Raw genomic sequence first — 15,625 nt, forward strand, 5'->3', positions numbered from 1 at the left:
TCACTCAAAAGAGAAATCAAAGAAAATGGAGTTTGATTATACGGTAGAAATTCACAAAGCGGTTGTGAATATTTAACTTTTTGGGAAAACTTTGGTGAAGTATGAGTTACAATAACCAGCGGATTATTATCAAATAAATTAAAAATTATCATTTCAAAGTGCTCAAAATGACCAAATTGTTCCGATTGATTAGCTGGTGGTCCGAAATGGAACATTTTCACCCTGATTCTGGTGATCCCGGCTCTGACATGAATCGTATTGGGTTAGATCAGCGCTCACGACCTGCAGGATGGGTCGCATCGCGAACACAAACATCCCACGTGTTTATGTCGTCATCGCAGAAGTTCTTTCTGAGTGAAGAAGACTGAAATCTTTGCTTTTATTTTGTCTTCATTTGTGCTCCACACAGCCGTGTACAGAAAGAGCCGAGGGTTAGGGTCCAAACCACGGTGTGCACGTCAGCTGGCTTACAGAATCTAAGCTCTTGTATAAATAACACACGCTGGAAACATCATTAAAACGCATACAGATGTGCAAGAACGGTCTTCAAAGAGCAGCAAAGTCAGACGAGGAGAAATCTGTTTGATATTAAACCGGGATGAATTCCACAATTTAGTTTTACTCAAAACTTAAAGCACTTTATTCAGAGCTTTTCTCTCTTTTATATCTGTAACCTGGTTTAGTTTGAATGGTTTCTGATTTTTATTTTATTTTATTTTTTAAAAAGGATGCTGGATGCTGCAGTTCTTAGGAAGACAATTTGAATTTGTAGATGTGCTCAAAACTGGATGAAGTCGCTCAGAAAAAGTCAGAAGGGGCTTCACAGCGGCTGAGGAGGTGAGGTGGCGTCTTCTGCTGCCTCTCTGGTCTCCTATAAAAGCTTAATGCCAACCAGAAAACGTGGTGGAGCAGAAAGGGGATAAGGGATTGCGTGATGAGCCTGGTGTGAAGGTGTGTGCGTCGGTCAGTGCTGGCCACCTTAAAAAATGCAGAAGTTTTGTCTGCCTTAGACCCAGTTGATAAGCAGTCTGGGGATCTCCTCTCCTTCCCTCGGTCAAACAAGCTGAGGAGAGCAACATCTGTAACATTTCTTGTTTATTGACATCATCACGCTGAGCCAATGAGTTTCCTCTACCAAAGAGCAGTTAGTGTGAAACTGGAGTTTAAATGCACAGCGCCTGCAGCCTGATCATTAAATGAAATCTGGGATGAGGATCTCTTTGAACAAACACAAAGGAACCGTTGTCAGTGCAGACTCTAGATCGTATTCAACTCGTCTCCCAGCTCATTTATTTATTTATCTTTTAAAAATCTGTTGCTTTACTATTTTAAAAAAACAACAAAAACTTGGGCCTTTTATTTTGAAGGTTTCATTGTAATTTGTAGGGAGAATTTCCAGTTTTACATTAAGGATGGAAAAAAAGGCAAAATCTGAAAGAGTGAGTTAGAAGATTAGTTTTAAAAATGGCCATAAAACATCTGATTGTAAGTCTGTAGAAACAAACAATGAGGCACGCTCCGAGCGCACACGCGTGAGCTGTATATTTTTCTTGCTACTCCCAAAAGGAGCGTGACGAGTGAGTTAATCTGTCCGCCAGCGATGCAGCATGACACAAAGCTGTTTATTTCCCCTTTCCTCTCCATCCTTCTCCCCCTCTCCGGCTCTCTGCTCCCGTAAAGCCTAATCAAGTTTGTATCAAGCTAAATAATGCCTTAGCGTGAAATTTGTGTCTTCAGTCAAAAAGCACTCTCGAGCCTGTACTACAAGAGAAGGCAATTATGTACCCCTCCCCGCCCCTCCACCCTCCAGCCCCGTCTGCTCTTCATGTTCATGCCCCGTACGTATGTGTGCGTGAGAATATGCATGAAGTGTAACTGCTACACTTCACATGGTGTCTCATCTCATCTCGCTGTTCTGATGGTGAACTCTGAGCCCGTGTACCAGTCTGCACTGGTGAGTGCAGGCTGCTGGGGAAACTTCTAGTTCAGTTATTTCTGGAGGCCTCCCCAGAGTGGAGGTCCTCCAGAGGAATGCGTTCCCTCTCCTTCTCCTGCCCTCTCTTTCCTTCTCTGTCCTACTGCTCACTTTTCTCCTCGCTGCCCTCCTTCACCTCTCGTCCTTCCTTCACGAGTGATTTTGTCCTCACCATCTCTTTTTCTCTCTTCCTGCTCTGTCTTTGTTACCCTCTCCTCCCCCCCCAGCTCCCTGTTTACTCCTCACTCTTGTTCCTTTTCTTTTTTCCCCCCCTCCACACGTCTCTTCTATTGATTCCTCTTCCCGCCGCACTCTCTGACAGACAGAAAAACAAATGTCAGATCAGAGAGGCTCTTTAATCTCAAGCTGTGTTGTTTGGTCCTGAGCATCAACTCTGCGCTTGTCTTGAGTATGTGTGCACGTGTGCGTGCGTGCATCTCTTATTTGCCACCCTTAGTTGTGATTGTGCCGTGGGCTTTCTGTTAACTACAGATGTGTGTGTTAATGGAATAGGATAAAAAGATAAAAGAAAGTCTCCAACATCTGCGATGATGACTTACGTTGTTAATCATTTCACACAAACCACTGGTATGGTGACTCAATCAGTGCACAAGAGGAGGCAAGAAAGCGTTGTCATGTGTGTTCTTTTCCTGTGTTTGAGCACGGTTTACAACCACCTCATACACAGAAAGAAGCAGAAGATGGTTTAAGGCATGAAGAATGTGGGAGGGAAGAATGAGAAGAGGGAAACTTATGGACGATGAATCTTCTTTAAAAAAAAAAGAGCCACAGACTGAAAAACATTGGTGTAGCCATCATGCCTAAGGCGTAACGCCAACAAATAAGTGTCTTAAGGTACCAGTGGGACATATTGAAGAAAACTGTAAAGTGGGAAGGAGCCAGCCATTTTCAGACCTGTGTTTGATTTCACCGTCGCACCTGTGAACTGTAAAGTGTTGCACAGCTGAGGCAGACTGACGGATGCACGAGGCTAACACAGGATCAGCTTTTCACAAAATCAGATAGAAACATTTTGGGTGGAAAGAGGACACGATGAGAGGAAGAGCGGCAGAAAGAGGAAGATAGAGAGGGCGATGGAGCTTGTCCGCCAGGCTTTGTGTGCTTGTTGTTCTTTCTCTCTGCCATCCATCTAAGCCCTCTGCTAACTCTGTCCCTTAACACAAGCACATGCTCACAAACAAAAGCATACGTGCACACACACCCGCACGGTCCCAAACCTCTGACTGGCCTGGTGTTTCTGGCCAGTGACTCAGTGTTTGGGACGTGCGTGTGTGTGTGTGTGTTTTAAGGCTGTTTTGTGCAGAATGCAGGCAGGCAGAGAGAGCAGTTTTACTGCTGATAAAAGTATTTGGTTAATCAGCTTCTGTCCCTGTCCCTTGACTAGATATGTTTGTGGATGTATGTGTTTGACACAGGCCATTGAAGTTGGGGTGGGGGGAATCCCTGGGGGTGGGCTGGGGATGTAGATTGGCATCAGCTCCAGGCCAGTAGCATCACAAAGTTGTTCCTGAGGGATGGGAACGGCAGCCAATGAGAGAGTCCTTCTGGAGCTACGGGGAGAAAGCTGGTTGTGGGGGCTTGGAAATGGTTTGGAGAGGGGATGTAAGAAAGGGAGGAGGCATGAAGGGAAAAAAAAGAAGAGACAGATAAAGAGGGAGAGAGTCGGATGACAATTACCCTCTTGACTTGTATCCAGCACCAGTTGTCAATCAGCTCGCCCCTCTGGGAGAAGAACCCACCTATCATTGGCGACACCGACCCACATCCCGCCTCCAAGGGCTGCCTGGCCAATGCATGATTGGCCACAGTGACCCGTTTGTCAAAGAGATCTGGGAACACCAGAGCCTTGGGCTGCTTTGGGAATAAATGGCCCTGATACTCTGCGTGCATGCATGTGTTGTTTAGGAGGAAGAAAGACAAAGGATTTTCTCAGTGAAGCTGCTTCCACGGGACAGAAAAGAGATGGAGAGACAAAGATGGATGCAAGCAAAAAGAGTAGAGATGAAGGGAAAGAAAGACTGGAACATAGTAGAAAAAAAAAATGAGAACCAGCCATAGAGGGTGAGCAGCAATCAAAGCAGGAACAGTTAAGAGATGAAGTGAAGAAACAATAGCAGAATAAATAAGAGCGAAAAGGAGAGAAAATAGGTTGGAAACACAGGAGGAAACGATGGAGGTGTGCTGTTTATCTTTGCTGGAGTGTGTGCACGTGGATAATTAATGACGACAACCACTGTGTAAATATTTGTACATGTTAACATCATGATGCAGATGCATATCTTAATTCAGCTGCTGCTGTTTTGCAGCCCCCTCCTGTCTGATTTGCTCTGATGAACAACAGAAGCATTAAAAACATCAGCTTCTCGTTTTTACAGATGATGCATTCATCATAATAACACCTTCAAAATGTGAGCGCTTCATTTGGTTAAGAAAGAAACCTTCAAGCTTTAAATCCTTATATATTGGTAAATTCTGCATTGCATGTCAGGCTCTGTTTTAATATGCATGAATGTGTGTGTGTGTGTGTGTGTGTTTTGTCACTGTGGACATCCTGGTATAATTGTATGCTTAATGAACCATAGCATCCCATTACAAAAGAGACAGGAGTGTTCTGTTGTTTCATTTTGCAGCTGTTGTAATGTAGAAGTTAGCATTAATGTTTGTGTGTGTGTGTGTGTGTGTGTGTTTGCATCTGATTATTCACTGGGAGTGTGAAATCAATAGGCAATTCTGTTTGTTTGTTGTCTTGGCTTAGTGTGTGTTGACAGTAAAAAGGATAAAGCAGTGCTTTTGAACACAACAAAGACGACTCCAGTCAAACAACGGAACAAGTACATAAAAACCTTTGTAGAAAAATGGGAATATTATACTCACATCCTTCTGGTTTTTGTTTTCTTTATTTAAGTCCCGGTATTACAATCAGTCGGGGGGGGGGGGGGGGGGGGTTACTACAGGCTGACCTGTACTTAACCTTAGTGCAAAGTTAGTTTGATGTTAATTGAAAAAGACATTAAGTAAAAACATCACCTTATGGAGTGCGTCCCTTAAGGAGGCCATCAAAGATCACCTCGATTCAAAGCAAAGCCCCCTTTCAATCAAAATACGACTTTGCTGTTCGGTGAAACACACATTTGTTCGACAAAGATTTCTCAGGGGTAACCAAAGCTTTTGCCAAAGCAAGGCTGAATATTATCTGTGTGTGTGTGTGTGTAGATGCTCCAAGGATCCCCCGCAGCCTTTCCATGCACCGTGTCACGCTCTTTCCTACATGTGTGATGCTTCAGGGTTTTCAGTTGTGCTTTGAGTCTGCAACGTGTTGGGGTGTGATGTTGTTGAGAGCAGATTCTTTGATCTCTGTCATCAGTCTTACCTACAAATACACCACACCTGTCTGCGTGTGTGTGTGTGTTTTTGTGTGACCATGTTACACGCAGGCTTGCCAAGTTGTGGAAAGGATGTTCAGTAAATAGCAACATGTATGAAGACATACATTAACTGGACATGCAAGCACCGTAAAGAACTCTTCTCCGTTCCAACCAGCATTTGTGGTTTCTAACAGCCAAGAACTCCTTTCTGCTGCACACAGGAAACTGTCTTAATCTGTATGAAACTAACTCAAGTTTAGGGCAGATAATGGACTTATTTTACTATTTCTAACTAGAGAGTGTGAAGGGAAGTGGAGGGGCAACACAAACTGGTGGCCAAGCCATTGATTGGATGCTTGAACGCCCTGCTTTTTACCTCACAGACACACATCCTTCCCCTTATATTCTGATGACCACATGCAGATTTCTGAGCGCTTGTTTTTTCCTAAAAACAACTGTGTGGCATACACACTTCCGCTCCCTTCCTCCTTTAATCATACACGACTTTAAACATGGCTTAGCCTCCACACACATGCATCCACATGCGCCCCCACCACACAGGCCCCCTGGTGTGTGCAGGGTTCACAATAACGGTGTGCGTGTCTCTGAGGGGGACAGAGGGAGGATGTGGGAATCTAAATAAAGCTATGTGTGCTTGGCTAATAAAACACACTCTATTCCCCACAGCCTCATCAGAAAAAATGGGCTTTTATCAGAGGCAGAGCTACCAGTACGACTAGGACTTATATATTGAACACTCCCAGCTACCACTACAACATCCTTTTCATCATAATTTCATCTTGTACATGTATAAAAAGCTGATAATCTTTTTGGAAATCATCGCTTGTCTGAAACTGAAAGCTTTGATTTAAATCTCTGACCATGAATGACACAGGTCCTCATATTTGTTTTTAAAGTGATATTAAGAGAGAGTTCTGTGGACATTGGCTGCTTGTTCACTAATTTTTAGTCCAGTCCTTGTACCTGTGTTGAATCTACACATAACAGACAAAATAAGCAAAGAATTTGCTTAAAATTGTTTTAAATTGGATCTTTAGGCACTTTGTTACCAGCAGCCTGTCACAAAGACGCATTTCTTTAGCTGCATCTGTGAAAAACAGCAAAGATAACACAGTGTGACAGACAGAAAACAGGATTTCTGCAGCAACAAGGTGATTCCCAAAGAGCTGTTAGCTGAAAACTTGGCATATCTCAGCATGGTGTGCAGTGTGTCCTTAAAACATTTGAGGAAACTGGACAAGTGGAGGACAGAAGAAGAAGTGTCAGGCCTAAAGAACTATCTCCAGCAGATGAACAGGATCTGAAAGTGATGTCCTTAAGAAAGAGGAAAAACTCCAGCAAAGACCTGACACAGGAGCTGAGAGATGCATCTGGACCTTCAGCTGATCCATCTGCTGTTGGCCCAAGCCTCATCAGAAATGGGCTCCATGGAAGGGTGGCTGTCAAGAAGCCGTTCTTAAGGAAGGGAAACAGGGAGAAAAGGCTGAGCTGTGCCAAAGGACACAAGAAGTGGGCTGAAAATCAGTGGCAGCAGGTCTGATGGAGGGATGAATCCTCCCCAGAGCCCGGAGCTCAACATTACTGAAGCAGTGTGGGGTCATGTTGGCAGAGAACGGAACAAAAGGCAGCCCACATCCAAAGAAGAGCTTTGGGATGTCCTTCAAGAAGCCTGGAGAACTATTCCTGAAGACTCCTTAAAGAAAGGACAGAAAGCTCGTCTGAGAGGGTTCAGGCTGTGTTGGAGGAGAAAGGAGCTCAGAGCAAATACTGACTTATAAGCTTATTAAAACTGTTAAAACTGTCTTATATGCTGTGTTTACATTTATGTTTGCACACGTTTGAATAAATCACTGCACCTTTTTCCTGTTTTCTTGCAGCAGTATGTAAAGTATGTCAAGAGTTAAGCAAAAACATCATGTTAAACGAATGCCTTTGGAATGAATGTGTTTGAAGATACTGTAGGCATGACTTTGGTTGTATTGAGATATTTAGTAACGCAGTCCGTTGAAACGGTTATAAGGTATGGGTGATTGTGAGTTGAGAGATGATAAGATGAGACTCTATTGCCCCCAACAAAAACAACAGCAAAAGAAATAGTAAAAGAACCATAAAAGGATAAAAAAAACACTGTTGTTTGTTCAGAAGATTGAAGAAACGACTGTTTGAAATGCTTGCTCTTATATTTCATGGCCCTATAACATCTCCCAGATGGTAATAATTCACATTCTGAGTACAGAATATGTGAAGGGTCTGTCAGAATTTTACAACAGTACTCTCGTATGAAGATGGGAGAGACTGGTAAGTATCGTTGCCAATCACTTTCATGCTCATTTTCATCAGTTTCTTGAGTTTGTGTTAACATTGCAGAGAGCCACACCGGGCTGTCACTCCATATCTTAAGAGGCTTTCCAGTACATGCATGATAAAAAAATAGCCACGATCTTTGTGCTCACTCCAAACAATCTAGGCCTCCGAAGAAAAGGCAGTCTTTCAGCCATTTTACTGCACAAATAGTCAACACAATCCTTCCATCTCAGAGAAGTATCAATCAAAATAAATAAGTACTTATCAGAGCTTACTTGCTCAATAGTACTGTCTCCGATCATTAGAGGACTCCCACAACTCTTGGGTCAATATCCTCTTGGTTTTGTGAGTATTAAGGATGAGATGATGCCTCTCGCACCACACCTTAAAGTTATCAATCTCTTTATGACAGACACAAGGGCCTAGCAGCCTTAAAATGATTGTGCCGTCTGAGAATAAGATACAATAAGATTATTAGACTGACTGCTTCTGCATTTGTCTGTGAGTGGAGAGCTCACCCCTCAGACAATGAACCGTTTAGAATCTGTTAGTTAAGAGAGAATAAAACTATTTGATAATTAAAAAATCAATGTCAAAATGAATAGGTTTCTTAACCAGGAAGTGAGGACGGACGGCGTCGGAGCTGAAATCAACAAATAAAACCCGAGCATGAGCCTTTGGGTCACACTGATAGCTGCATCTTCTGTACCGCGCCCCTCCTCCTTATGCAAACCGGTCTGGGGTGTGATCATATTTACCATTATGAGCTCAACACATGTTAAAGCAACGGGTCTAAAGTCTTTCTGACCTCTTTCAGAGCTCAGGATCTGCGTGCGTGTCCCGTGACTTTAAAAAAAAAAAATGGGATACCGAGCATCTGCTAATTCATTAGAACAATATTTAAACGAAATTGCAGGCAGGCCATCGGGGCCCGTTGACTTTCTCTTACACAGCTTCATAAAAATAGACTGAACCTTCAGAGGGAGGATTTTAACACCTTTCAGAACAGAGAGAATTTACAGCCTCGTCAGTAACTGCTGAGTAAGAATACTGTAAATTCTGATTGTTTTTTTTTTCAAGCTGTCCCAGTTTCTTGTCATCCATGACATGAAGACTTTGCTCCGGTGCGAACGGGTGATTATCTCCAACCTTCCTCGACATTGAGCTGATTTCTTTCTGTGGATACGTGCTCTGACCTCCTTGGTTATGTGTGGCTTATTATTGGGTATTATTGGGTTATTGACAGTGGGTAACGACCATCTTAGGGACTACATTGTCAATGCAGAACTTAATATAGTCTTTAATAGTCAGAGTTAAGCCTTCTTATTAGCTGAGGGGAAAGACTTTGTTTTATGTCCTGGTCGTCTGCTGTGTTTGGCAGACGTTGGGAGGGTTCGATGTGGAGGGAATTCTGTTCAAAATCGAATGCATCTCGAGTGCATTTGTCCGTGTTGTCCTGCGTGTCCATTAGTTTGTTTTTAGCATGCTGTGGTCCAGATCTCGCCTTCAGAACCAACTCCAGCCCCAGATACATAAAGGGATGTCTCAGATACTTTAGTCTCGGCCCAGGTCTGCATCCTTAGATTTTTAGTCGGTCATATATATCTTTTAAATCAAACGATGAGCACTGGAGTTTGCTGGGAGGAAGCTGCACAACCAGAGTTTTGAGATGAGCTCAGCTCTCATCTTCATCCTCCTTCATGCTCCTTCATGCTTTCATGCGCCTCTGTATGTTGGTACACAGGGCAGGGTCTAAGCTTTTTACAGTTGTTTGCAAGTTATGGGAGGAAAATCATTTAGTTTGTCTACACTTTTGTGGTGAGAAAGCAGCTGACATTGCAGTAAGACAGGATTTGAACCATGTTTATTTGGAAGAATGTTCCATAATCACTGTGGTTTTCATGGTCCTCCATGCTCTGGGGCAACTTTTAGTTCAGCACTTGAATTGGTTCTTGTAGACTAGGATAAAGCTGTCTCTTTTGCCTTCATTGCCTTCAATTTGATGTTTTGATCTCCTTGTTCTCCAGGAATTTGGGAATACTCTTCAGTAGAATAAAACACGATGAAGCAATGTTTGTCACTAAAAGGTTTGATCCTTATAACTGCATTTATTATGCAGGAGAACTGCCGAACGTGCTGCTTTAAATGGGCACAGATAACTGACTGGCATCTCAAACACAAACAGTGTCATATTTCCACTTTTCGATTTTCTAATTTTCCTCTGAAAAAATAAAGTAGAATTTCTGTTGCCCGGCTGGATGGAAATCTAGGCACCTGTTGGCTTTGGCATTGTTAGCTGCTACATGGCGTAAGATACGATTAAGTGGCAGTGACTTTTATACAGGATGATCCCCTTCAAGTTTATCTGATTTCATTTGCTGCGGTCGAACATTTGTTAATATAGATGATCATTTTGATTGGCTTTGTTTTGCTACTTTGAAATGGATCATATTTTTGGTAATAATAGCACAGGAATGGATGCATTTGATGATTCTTTTTTTACTTTAATAAAACTGCTGCAGAGAACAGCAGCTCCACGGTGTGCATCCTCACCAAATCCATCACTCTGTCACTTTGTCTTTACAACAAATAAGGCAACACATGCTGTAATTAGCCAGTTTAGTTGTGTATATGTTTTAGATGGAAAAAGTCTTCAGGATATTTGGGTATAGAAGACTTATGTGTTGTTAGTTGTATTACGCTCTACAGACTTTTGTCCAGTGTTTCTTCCGTCTTATTAAAGCTAATTAAAGTGTCAGGTTTGATGTTACATTGTAAAAAGAAATTGTCAGTGTTGGTAATCACAACCAATGATGGTGTGCCATGATTTACCAGCAAAGTTATGGTGTGAATCCACTTTGTTTTACTGTTATGATCATGTGGAAATCTCGCTTTGACTCTGTGTCGTATCTACAACAAAGTGAGATTTTTATGGTAGATAGATTTTGGCCAGATTTGGGCATCATTTATGGCCATGAATGTGAAATTTTATGCCAAACTAGGGTCCACTTATAGATGTAATCACATCTTCAACATTCAAACGGGGTTCCAGTTGATATCGGTTCATTTTTTCATAAATATATGAGACATTACTTCAACATAAGCTTTGCTGATGAGGTTTACATGAAATGTTCATGTATTTTCAGTCTTCCAACCATTCCAGTGTGCCACACATTGGGAGATGTGAGATGCATACTGGTAATGGGACAGGATGCAGTGGAGATCCTGTTGGTTTCCAGCACATCAGGGATAGAATATGGGCATCGGTCTCGTTTCTAAATGTAGTAATAAAATCTGAGAAAGAGTGGAGAGCAAGTTGACTTTGTTTTAGGCAGCTGGCAGGATAAATTCCGTCAGCAGCCGGTCTGACTACTTCAGATAGAAATTCTCAGTGTCTGTGTGAAAATGGCTTATTTTGTGTGTGATGCCAATCTGTCGTCTCAGTTTTCATTACCTGGTAAACACCAGATCAGACGGAACATCTGCACCTTTTGTTATGTCTCAGTGGGTTTGAGCTTCAACAAGAACTCGCCGTAACCCTTTGTTTGTCTTTTAAAAGGAACACTTGGCTGATTTATAACTTCTTGTTTTGATTTGAGCTCTTGGCTCAGGTCTAACGTGAGGATGGGGCGGGTCAGGGGGGAGTTTAGGAAGACGTGGAGGGAGCACGAGCAGAGGTGTTAAGAACCAGAAGGGTGGAGGTCGCCGGCAGGAGCAGGATGAGAGCAAAGGGCTTTCAAAGATCAGAAATAGAGGTGCGTAAGTGAGAAGTGCGATGTGTTCTGTTAGGGAGGGTGTGAAAAGGAAATCCCATTGTGTAGTTGCTGCAGCCATTTCCTGTTTGTGTGCCAGCTGTACTTCCCTCTTTCCTGTTGTACCCAGGAAGTCGGTATCACATTCCTGCTCTGATCAGGTCTGCGTGTGAATGTGTCCAAAGAGATCTGGGGACACTGTCAATACTTGCATACTTGTTCCTTAACCAGTCTTTTTTAGGAGCGTTTGAGTACATATTTGCAGACAACTGGATGCAGACTCAGTCCATAAAAATCACTGATACAGCTGTCGTGGTTTATAGAGACCTGATTCTTAAATCCAAAGTGGCACAGACAGGTATCTCAGATTTTAGTGTGTGAACAGACTGGAAGAATATCTGAAGTTTATTAAAAGTGAGAAATCTACTTCAATAACTCGAATCTGCACTTTTAAGGACAGAGTTTAAACCATTACACATTTTTTTTGCTATTCCAGTGCAACATTCCATAATATACACAGATCCCAGCTTTTAAAGGGATAATCTTATGAAAAACACAACTTTATTTTGTGCTTGAGGGCCTGTATCTGGATGTCTGAAGTAGCTGCATTCAATAAAACTCCAACAATAACACAACCCTGTCACTTTGCTCCGTCAGATTCATAGGTTACTATTACTCCACACTACCAGCTCCGAATAGTTGTCGTCCTCCCCGTCTTTATTTCTTCCTTGGGCTTGAAATCCCGCTGCATTCACTTTATATCTGAGATGAGAAGTTCCTTATTTTCATCATTAAAAACAGCAAATCATTCCTCTTCAAGCAGATTCTCTAATATCTTATATCCTGACTATGAAATCCAATGTCACGTTGGCCTTTTCTTTATTTGTTTTTCCACTTTGAAAGTTGTTAATTCCACATTCCCAACACCAGAACCCACCATTACAAAAACAAACTTGTAAACATCTGGGAAATGTTGCCCGCACTGAGAACAGTTCTGAGCTTCGTCTAAAAACCTAAAACACAGAGAAATGGAGGAACTCTGAGCTGTTGAACTGTATGTCTGTGGCAGTTTTACCAAAGCTTAATAAAGCCTAATATGTTTAATTTGATGTATTCTTCCTCACATATATATATATATCACTCCTATTTCCTTTTAAAAAGTATTCTGTATCTGACAGTTTGTTTATTTGATCAGTGGACGAAAAGAACACATAACACATGACATCTTTGTGTTCTGTCCTCCTTTTTTTTGCCAGTATTTGTCAAGCTCTATAGATGACACTCAGCACAAGGCACAGCCACTTAACTGTTCTCACACACAGGACTAACTCACAGAACAGGAACGTAGCAGCTGGACCCAGCATTAGACAACATGCCACCATCTTTGCTTCCTCCAAGGACATTAAAACACTTTTTGGAGCGTTCCAACGTGCAAATTGCATTCAAGTTTGTTGGCATTTGAAGTTTCTAGTTTTTTAGTGCAGACCTGAATGCTGGCTGTTTCTTTCACACCGTCAGAGGAAAGCCTTGACATTACTTTTACTCACGAGGAGGAGACGAGCAGCAGCTAAGAGGCTGTGAGCTCACACTATCCTCAGGGCATGACAGGAGTGCAGAGTTTAGGCTTGTTCGGGAGCTGCACCTGTACTCCGACTGCTTCCAGATCTGCTTCAAGCTGAGTAGGGAGCAATTTGACAGCCTGTTTCGGAAAGTTGCAGAGAGCTCAGAAAAATGAGCGCCAACTTTAGACGTCTGATCACTCTTTGATGCCTGGCTGCACCCGAGTTAAACTCGTTTCAGCTTCAGCACAGAGTGCACGGATGGCATGCCTGACCGATACATTCTCACGTTATTCAACCATCAGCATGAAACGGTTCGGAAGCAGAGTGCAGCACCCAGCGCATCCTATGGGATGGCACTAACCTCACTCAAATTACTCTTAAATAAAGAAGAAAACTAAATCATGCTAGTTTGGGTTCTCACGGTTTAGCTTCAGCTAGCATCGCCTGTAAAATGCTTCATGACTGTGGTGTCATGGTGGGATTGAAGTTGAACCCTGCATCTTTAAATGAGAGTGAGCTCATTTTTGGTCACGATCTGAAAACTAAGCTCTTACAGGTTGTTGCACACTGAATATAAAACCCTCTTTAAGGTTATTTTCCTCTCCCTGTCCTTGTTTTCTCCTCAGCGGTAGAAGAAGGAGAGTCCTCGGAGTGTGGAGGGACCTGGGAGGAATCGGCTGTCCAGACAGGTTAGCGTCCAAACACACACACTGACGTTCTAATAGAGTTCCCGTGAACTCCAGATCCGCACAAAGAAAGTAAAGTCTATTGGTTTTACTCACACAGTTGTAATTTCAAATCCACACGATTTTACAACGACCTGCTCAGAGGGAGATCAAAGAGGCGAGAGTGGAAAAGACAAAGATTTAATGAACAGAGACGGAAGGGTGGTATTAGGAGGAGGGAAAATCATAAGAGAGAAAAGAGGAGATTTGAAATGATGAGATGGGAAAAGAAACAGAGCACTCGGTCTCTGGAGTCAGCCTGAACGGAAAGAGATGGTGGGGGGGCAGGAGAGGGATTTGTGTGCTTTTTCACTGCTCTCTATGGTCCGGTGATATCCTGGGAGGAAGTGGGAGAGATGGTTGGCTTTTCTTTTCATTTAGTTCTTTTCTGAGATCTTTATTTTTCCTTGTGGTTTCTCAAAAACCAGTCTCTGATTTGTGCCCCCACCCACCACCACCTCCCTTCTCCATCTTTCTCTTCTCTCGTTTCCACTCTGAGATGGAAATTTCAAATCATTCTCACTCACTCTTGTATAAGATCAACAACAGTTTATGTATGAAAGGAGAAATGATTCAGATTTATAAAGGTGTTTAGATGAATGTGATTAAGAATCGAAACGTTCTACACAGCTGCGCGGTCAGTGAGGGTAATTCAAAACATGCTTTGCACATTCTATATGTATTAGTATGTGTTAGTTATCGTAAAACTAATGTCAATGGTTGCTCGGGTAGTAGTAGTACCTGTAATATTGTTATTAGTAGTTCTGTAGGTTAAACCATGCAGTTCCCTTCATGGTAATAGTAGATCCATTCATACTTTTGCCACATGTAACAACAGAAGTGAATCTTACTGTGTGCAGGTGTAGCAGTGGTTGTGGTAGAAGTGAAGCACCAGAATTAGAAGTAGTGTCACAGATCTTTTTTCATTTAATTTGAGTATTAAAACAAATAAAAACCAAAAAAAATGTAAAAAAAAAAATCTGCTACATACTTTTACAGGCCCCTAAATGTCAAGTAGGGGTACAATTCCTCTTGTACGGCTGACATGACTATGACATTTAATTATATGACAGATAATCATCTATTAATTATCCTTGAGTGTCCTTGTTGTAATTTAATCTCTTTAAAGATGTTGGTGTCGGAGTTTTCCATTAGGATAAGTTACAGTGGTCAAGATATGAGAGGGTGGCAGAATGTCCAAAAATGGCTAGATTTCTGTCATCTTTGGCAATAAAGAAAATATTAATGGACAAAATATATGTCATAAGCTGTGAAATTGTAATAATGGTGAGTCGGTATATTATAATAACTGTTTTATTGAATAATTATGCATGCAGGAAAGAGAATAATGGCAAAATGTATCAGACCTCAGAGTTGATTTCCCTTGCCCAGGCCCTCTGAAACAGGAATTGGTCCACGCTGGGGAGTTCATTTTAGGAGTCATGCCTGCATGTCATGATTCTGAAAATGAGCTTACTAACATGGAGCGTTCAGGGGAGACGGCAGACTGACCCCACCTCCAGAGTCTCAGAAGTCGGGTGCACACTCATCACAGCCCCGCGCTGGTGGGAGCACATTTGTGTGCGCCGAGCAGAAATCCTCCCTCACAGGCACGCTTTTCTGCTTGCGGGTACAGTTCTAATGTTTGTATCACGTGCGTGTGTTTTTATATTTAAAGGCAGCCGTATTCTGTCTGAGATACTCAGAAAAAACAGAAAGTGTTACCTTTTGAGGAGCTAGAAACTCTTCTATTTAAACATTTTTCCATAAGGAAATCAACTTTCTGTGCTCACAGTTCAACAGTTGCGAACAACAATGCTAACTGTCTGAAACTGACATGTTCATTAGTGGATGTGGTATTTAGCATCAGTATCACAGCTGCGTGAGAAGAGATTTCATG

The 15,625-nt window shown here is 42.2% G+C and overlaps 1 protein-coding gene across 3 annotated transcripts in view; it reads left to right on the forward strand.

The window, feature by feature from the left end:
* Window positions 1-15,625, forward strand: part of znf423 (zinc finger protein 423) — a 166,046-nt gene that overhangs the window by 10,960 nt on the left and 139,461 nt on the right. For all 3 annotated transcript variants that reach the window (XM_075470669.1, XM_075470671.1, XM_075470670.1), the window contains exon 2: window positions 13,627-13,689. In XM_075470669.1, coding sequence (XP_075326784.1) covers window positions 13,627-13,689 — 63 coding nt within the window. The remainder of the gene's footprint in view (window positions 1-13,626; window positions 13,690-15,625) is intronic.

This window comes from Odontesthes bonariensis, chromosome 7, assembly GCF_027942865.1.
Source record: "Odontesthes bonariensis isolate fOdoBon6 chromosome 7, fOdoBon6.hap1, whole genome shotgun sequence".
NCBI lineage: Eukaryota > Metazoa > Chordata > Actinopteri > Atheriniformes > Atherinopsidae > Odontesthes > Odontesthes bonariensis.